The sequence below is a fragment of the Triticum aestivum genome, chromosome 4B (assembly GCF_018294505.1).
Source record: "Triticum aestivum cultivar Chinese Spring chromosome 4B, IWGSC CS RefSeq v2.1, whole genome shotgun sequence".
Lineage (NCBI taxonomy): Eukaryota > Viridiplantae > Streptophyta > Magnoliopsida > Poales > Poaceae > Triticum > Triticum aestivum.
Window position 1 is genome coordinate 178970344 of NC_057804.1, and position 7583 is coordinate 178977926.

General features: G+C 42.2%; 1 protein-coding gene across 11 annotated transcripts; it reads right to left on the bottom strand.

Annotated features, from left to right (window-relative positions):
- Positions 1–592: 592 nt before the first annotated feature.
- LOC123091691 (uncharacterized) lies at positions 593–4846 on the bottom strand. 11 transcript variants are annotated; one of them, XM_044513288.1, is made up of 10 exons: positions 4665–4846; positions 4398–4576; positions 3977–4157; positions 3705–3811; positions 3362–3585; positions 3163–3286; positions 2795–2892; positions 2493–2569; positions 2098–2200; positions 593–1220 (listed from the first exon to the last, which is right to left on the bottom strand). In XM_044513288.1, the coding sequence occupies exons 5-10, from the start codon at positions 3557–3559 to the stop codon at positions 1119–1121; spliced, it is 702 nt and encodes a 233-aa protein (XP_044369223.1). In that variant the 5' UTR covers positions 3560–3585; positions 3705–3811; positions 3977–4157; positions 4398–4576; positions 4665–4846; the 3' UTR covers positions 593–1118. The 11 variants fall into 11 exon arrangements, 7 of the variants coding, with proteins under 7 accessions (XP_044369223.1, XP_044369224.1, XP_044369221.1 ...); XM_044513289.1 differs by adding an exon at positions 1703–1741 and having other exon boundaries at positions 4398–4846; XR_006443413.1 differs by lacking the exon at positions 2098–2200 and adding an exon at positions 1703–1741 and having other exon boundaries at positions 4398–4846.
- Between the last annotated feature and the right edge of the window lie 2737 nt (positions 4847–7583).

The following is a 7583-nucleotide window of genomic DNA, read 5'->3' on the forward strand; positions in this document are numbered from 1 at the left end:
AGTAATTACATGACACGACAATGGCTTCGACAAATATCCATCTTTTATGGCACAAACACATATATATATATATATATATATTGATTACAGTCAGTAATGAGAAGTGATGGTAGCTCACTCTATAACATCGTCCACACCAGGAAAATATGGTAAAGCAGTCATATCCCATGACAAATATGATATGAAAATCTTGGAAAGAGAACTATCTAGAGAACAAACTTACATGTAAAGATGTGTTATGGCCTATGAAAATGGAATAGTGTTATGCCACACTATTTGGCTATTGCTATAGAAAAGCTGCCGCAGCAATAAAAAGAAAAACTAAAAAATTGTGCTTATGCGCAGTATAATGCCTGGTCATCAATATTTTGCATCAAATCTCAGCAAATGCTCTAAATACATATATCAGGAACTTCTTCTAATACTCTAGTAACATAATCTAAATTAGCCGATGTGGAATCCTTCAAAACTAATCGGCCGACATAAAGCCGGTGAAATCAATAACATAACAGAACAATAATTAAATGCTTAGTTTTACTTAAAGGTATTTTATTTACATATCTAAAGCCATCGGTGCCTGACATTATCAAACTATAATAATCAGTATGCCACACTACACATTTATTTAACTTGGAATAAAACTTCAACAAACATATCAACTAATGGTAACTGGTGTATGCCATGCAGAGAAAGTTACACTCTGGCAGAGCAACGCCATGCTAGAAGCTGACAAAAGTATTACAGATTGACAATAAATAATAGATAGCTCCATCAGTACCCACCGTTGTTGGGACTATCAAATTAAAATCCCATATCTGTTAGAAATCTGACAAAGCTTGAGGGCCTCTTAAATACGAAGAAATGACATGTGTAGAGGGGCCATACATACTGATTAAGAAAACTCACTTTTTAGCAACTAGACTCCCTTCTTTTAACGAAGGACAGGTGGGGGCATGGTCATGGGATTTGGGCTCAGGAGCAGTAGGGCTGAAAATAGAGAAAACCACACACATCATAATGATGATGTACTTCGACAGCCATGCATAGAGCAACACATCCTCGGCACCCTTCTCTTTGCCACCGCCAAACAGGAGCCGGTGGTGAGGCGCCGGCCGGCGTCACCTCTCCCACTCTGCCGCAAATCTGTTAGCAATGCCTGACCTCCTCCCACCCTCATATCCCCTCTCCTCTGCAATGGCTCGCTCTCTCCTTGATCTCAACTAATACATTAGGAAATATAAAGAATCAGTCCCTAAGCATCAACTGTACCGATGCAGCAGGCACAGCTTCATATTATGGATTTTAACTTCATCATACTTTGTTTAGAAAAACATTAGAATTTCATCAAAGGAAACAGTTTAAACTTAACTGTATTTGCTAGTCTTGAATTAAATTATCTCTGTGGGATTGGCAAAAATCCGTCACCATTGAAACCAACATATGGCTGCAAATGTTAATATCCTAGAATCTACACTACATGCAGTTAGTTTCTCAATGGTATATATTTTGGAAAACTGAAACAACATGTGCATATTAGGTGAAACTTGCAGGATTATGTGCTAATTATATCTATTTTCCATGACCTGTAGTGTTATGATTCCTTTTTGGTAGATCAATAACGGTTATCCAGTAGCGCTAATACAGAAGAAAGGTTTAAACGAACAATGGTCGGGCAAAGAAACACGGGGAGGTGATTGCTTACATATAAAACACGGGGAGGTGCTTGCTTGCTTCACCTCACCTGAATTTTGAAAAGGTTTTTCTATTATTATTGTGTTGACACTATGACAACATGTTTACGCCAGGATAAAATCTTGTCAAAACTATCTATCTAGTTCAAACAAGATATCAAGTTCAATAATATTACAACGATAGTTTATCATATGCTATTATTATGCTATATGACATGAAGTTTACACGTTTAACTGGGCAAAACAGAACATACACAGGATCGGCAAAATTTTGCCCAGAGCCTTCCTACTCGTCCTAGGCACCTCCCTGCCTCTCTCTCTCTCTCTCTCCCCTAATCAGGCTAAAAAATAGACCCAAGTTGTATATGAATCATCCTAATCAACAGCAACATGATTTACATCGTACCTGTAAGAATTTTATAGCTTGCAAAGCAGCCTGTTCATAGGCGGACAATGCCCCCGTACTGCCAGTTGCCCAGAAGAACATCCTATCTGGCGGCAGGGAGACACTGTTTTGGCTCCACCCCAACAAGCACAACCCCATCGTCAATAATCTCCCACACGCATGAAAGAGCGGGCAAACAAACTGCGCCGCCAGGGTCTAAAAAATTGGGATCACAAAAGACATAGCAAGGCACATCCTAGCACATGAAGCAGTATAAATGAAATAAGCAGCATAAGAAACCAAAACAAACAAATAAAGCACGCGCGCAACACCCAGTCAGGTAGCAGAATAAAATAGTAAGTAATATAGAGAAACAAAAAGAAAGAAAACAGAAAATGGAGGCACAGAACACAAACCTTGACAGCAAGACAGGGAACCAGCGAGCTGACAGATCGGTAAACGACAAAGCAAGTGAAGGCAACGACAACTGGACCTGCAAAACAGAAGGAAGCAGGGAACCACATGACGAATAGTGTAAAGCTATCTATCGCCAGAACTACATAAGTAAGATCATGAAACTAAAATCTGCTCTGCCATTACCTACACAGCCTTTGTATATGTTATCAGATTAACATGTATGGAGACAACAGAATATACCAGGGGATAATTAAGTAACACCAGGAAAACTATTACCAAGGTAATGGGGTTCATAACATACCTGAATGGTGCTATGGGAAAAAATCCATTGTCTACTTCTCTTGAAGCTAACATCTACCCTTTCCCAAGGAATTATATTTCGGCTTTTGAGCGTTACTTCTGAAATAGGGGACAGATTAATTAAGTTAGAAAAAATATCGTCTTAATCATCCAAGAGAAATGGAAGTATGGAACAATATTAGATATAATACAAAACACACTAAATAACAACAGAACTTTAGCTCCAATGCAAACATGAACCAGCGTAAAGACTTTGTCATTAGAAACTTGGCATCTATGGTTTCTGCTTGTTTATCAAGTCCCTGGATAATAAACAACACATCATCATGGAAAGCCTGGTACTACTATAACTCCAATTCAGTATCTTACCTTCCAATTCACTTGTAGTTTTTGCCTGATAAATCATTTCATCCAAAAAATTAACATCCTGAGCCTTTGGTTTTTCCACATATACAACATGTGGATATCTTACATCATCGACAAAATCTTCTTTCTGATGCCAGAGGATTTTGAAACATAAGAACCCTGTTACACACCAGATATGGGCTGATAATAAATAGATGATTACCTTGGGAAGCTCGTGTTGATGGCGTGTTGAAGATGTCTTCCAGCCAACAACGACTGAACTTTTACTCGAGGCCATAAAATAAAGTGCTTTAAATTCTGAATTGGTAAATAGATAGCCAATATGTTTATATTGATCTTCTAAGTACAAATATTCATGGCACAAGGATACAATCGCCACAAACATTTGAGTAAGCAACATAGCGCTTGAAAGAACGAGGAGTTGATCTGCATGTAGAAACAAAGTATAAGATGCTCTGTTTGACACTATTTGATAGTGATAATAGCTAGAATTTGAGCATGGTGGCATCATGTACTTTCATATATCACACGACTGATAACAATACCTTGAGTTAAAGCAATAATTTTTCACACATACACACTTGCATTTTCCTCTGCTCCTCTGATATCTTCTGTCATTGCACCTTGGGTCTCCATGAACCACCAACTTCTTCTATAAAAGTATTGCATAGACGTTGCCATATTAGTCGATCAGACGTGGTAAGAAATAAACAATACAATATTCTTGATACCGATTTAGCTATGCAAAGCATGACCAGAAATTGCAACGAGGTAAGTTCCTAAAGAAGATGCACATCAAAGAGATAAGAGAACTTACATGGGCATCAAAATAATATGATCTCTGTAAAAATATATGCCTGTTATCTTTAAACAGATCCTTTGAAAAATCTATTCATTAGAACACAGCAGGATCCTATCATTGGATCATTCTATATGGTCCGGGTTTCTTTATTGGAACAAAATATACAGATTGCGCGCCTTTAGCTTGTAGTGCATATCTGTAGAAAGTTACTGTGAGTAAAAATCTCCAACAATAATTATAGAATCATGTAAACTTTTCTTTAGCTGTATGTAATCATATAACTAAAACTGTAGAACATACTGCCCTCCTCTAAGCAGCCCACCTTGAGCATTTTTACAAACAACTAATGCTTAGATCTACAACCTCAAAGGCAAAACGTGAGAGAGAGAAAATGAGTGAGGGAGAGAGAGAGAGAGATGGTTGGGGGATCACATACACTCCTGCAGCTGTGAAGACACCTGAAGGACGGCGCTAGGGTCTGCCACGACCCAGACATGAAGGACGACATCGGGCCGAGCCGACTACCTGGCTGGCATCTGCTCCTCTCTGGTTGAGCCCCTCCTCCCGCGGCTTCTCGAGACAAGGTTTCTCCTCCTCACGTGGCTTCCTCGCGGCCTGAGCAGATGAGAATCTCGAGCAGCAAGGGACGGAGGATGAACTGGGGAGACAGTGGAGAAGGTTGGGGCGGAAGGAAACTGGCCACCTGCACGGACAGAGTCGGTGGATGGAGGAGCCGTAGCGGCGGCGGCGGCGACTAACGAGGGAGGTCGGATGGAGCAGGGGCAGCGACCACGGGATCATAGGAAAGGGACCTAAAGTTTGTGGCAGCTGAGGGAGAGAGATCGAGGAGGGAGTGAGGGAGGCTTTCGACGGTAGCCCCGCAAATGGCACGACGTGCACACGGCGTGCGGGGAGAGGGCGCACTCGCACCTCGAAACGGTTTACCCAGCCAATAGGCACAGAACAAGAGCCCACCGGTCATTGACCATGCAAACTTACCACGCGGTCAAAACCAACAGCGAAAGCAGCGAGCATCTAACGGTCCAAACAAAGTTAAAGACCAGTTTGACCACGATTGAACGGCCATCGAAGGAAGCAATCGGGGGAGCCTTCTCCATACGAGTTGGCTAGCCTCGTTATTGTTTTAAATTATCCATTATGTAGGCCAGGTTTATCATTTTCCCCTGCATATAAACAGATAACAAGTGCCCTGGCGGTTTACCCCAGGGCGGGTCATGATACCCCATATAAAAAAATCACTAAGGACTAAATAGTCCATAATCAGGGCCGGTTTGTCAAAACCTTATATAATGAAATAAATATCGTACCTATAATATTTGTTCATATTGCCGACTTACCATAAGTCGTGTGGCGAAGGCAATAGCCCATAGACAGAAGCACAACGCCCTGTTCAATATATTCATACTGCCAGCTCACAACACCGCAAGCAGCAAGGGGTGATATCCCAAAATTTGAGTAGAAAGCTCTAAGCATATGATCATTATATCCTGGCGACTTAAAGTCCAAAGCCAGGCCGGGTTAATAACACTCCGGATAAAGATATACATGAACCATAAGGCAACATGGCCGTAACTGGTTTTTCAACCATGTATTGATATGTCACAAGAGACAAAACTCCAAAAAATGTTCAAATCAAAGATAAATTAGAAAACAAGGCTTTCATAGGCCGCCAAGCCTAAAACTCAAGTGCTTTCATGGGCCGCACAGCCGCTGAGTTAAACCTTCATTCAAACCTTGTAAGCCGGACATCAGATGACCAATCGCCGTTTTAACATTGACAAGTTCAGGGTCTTTATAAGATTAACTGTCAAGAGTACGGCGAGTCATTCCAGGATTACCTGGGTGGAGTGGCAGACTTACAAAGGCAGGATAACCCAGATTTTTTTGTGAATACACCAGGCGTCCAAGCCTAAAGGGTCATAGCTATGCTTAATGAGCCCCCAAGTATGTTTTAATCATGGCGTATAAGCCGGATCAAGAGGGTAGTCATGGCTATGCTCAATGAACAGGAAGCCCCCAAGTGATCCTATGGAGTGACAATACTCATATTTTCAGAAATGAAACAACAGAGGCCCTGAATTATTAGGGATGGCAACTTTATTATATTCATGATAATATATACATTGACAAAGTATGTACATCACAAGAGCCGGTGGCTCAGGTGTAATAAGGCCGAAGATGAGCAATATTCCATGGCCGGCGGGTCTCCTCCTTCGACGTGCGTGAGTCCTTGTGGTCTCGAACATCGATAAGGTAGCATGACTCGTTATTCAGATTCTTGCTGACCACAAAGGGCCCTTCCCAAGGTGGGGATAGCTTGTGCATGTCAGTTTGATCCTGGATGAGCCGGAGCACCAAATCGCTTTCTTGAAAGGTCCTGATTTTAACCCGGCGGCTGTGATAACGGCGCAAATCTTGCTGGTAAATCGCCGAACGAGCCGCCGCAAGGTCACGCTCCTCATCTAACAGGTCAATAGCATCCTGACATGCTTTCTCATTGTCAGCTTCAACGTAAGCCGCCACGCGAGGCAAATCTTGATGTATGTCACCGGGGAGAACCGCCTTAGCTTTGTGAACCATAAAGAAAGGAATGTAACCCGTAGATCTGTTGGGGGTGGTATTGATACTCCGAAGCACCGAGGGAAACTCTTCCACCCAACAACCCGGTGTTCTCTGCAACGGAACCATAAGCCAGGGCTTGATACCTCTCAAGATTTCTTGATTTGCTCGTTCAACTTGGACATTAGACTAGGGGTGAGCCACTGATGACACATCAAGCCGGATATGCTCTTGTTGACAGAATTCTTTCATTGATGCCTTAGATAAATTAGTACCATTATCAGTGATGATACTATGAGGATACCCAAAATAAAAGACCACTATTTTGATGAATTGAACCGCTGTGGCTGCATCACATTTGCTGACCGGCTCAGCCTCAACCTACTTTGTAAACTTGTCAACCGCCACCAAGAGGTGGGTCTTTTTATCCTTGGACCTTTTAAAAGGCCTAACCATTTCCATCCCCCAGAATGCAAACGGACAAGTAATTGGAATCATCCTCAATTCTTGAGCCAGCACATGAGCTCGTCTTGAGAATTTCTAACAACCATCACATTTACTGACTAGATCTTCTGCATCAGCATGAGCCGTCAGCCAATAAAACCCATGACGAAAAGCTTTAGCAACGGGAGACTTAGAGCCGGCATGATGACCGCAATCTCCTTCATGAATCTCCCTTAAAATTTCACGGCCCTCCTCAGGAGAAACGCATCGTTGAAACACCCCTGTAACACTGCATCTGTGAAGCTCACCATTGACAATAGTCATTGACTTAGACCTCCGGGTTATCTGCCTGGCCAAAGTTTCATCCTCAGGTAACTCGCCCCGGGTCATTTAAGCCAAATACGGAACAGTCCAATCAGCGAAAACATGAAGAGCCGCCACCAATTGTGCCTCCGGGTCAGGAACTGCCAAGTCCTCCTCCGTAGGCAATTTCACCGATGGGTTATGCAAAATATCAAGGAAAAAATTAGGGGGGCCGGCTTATGCTGAGACCCCAGATGGCTTAACACATCAGCTACTTCATTTTTCCTTCGATCAA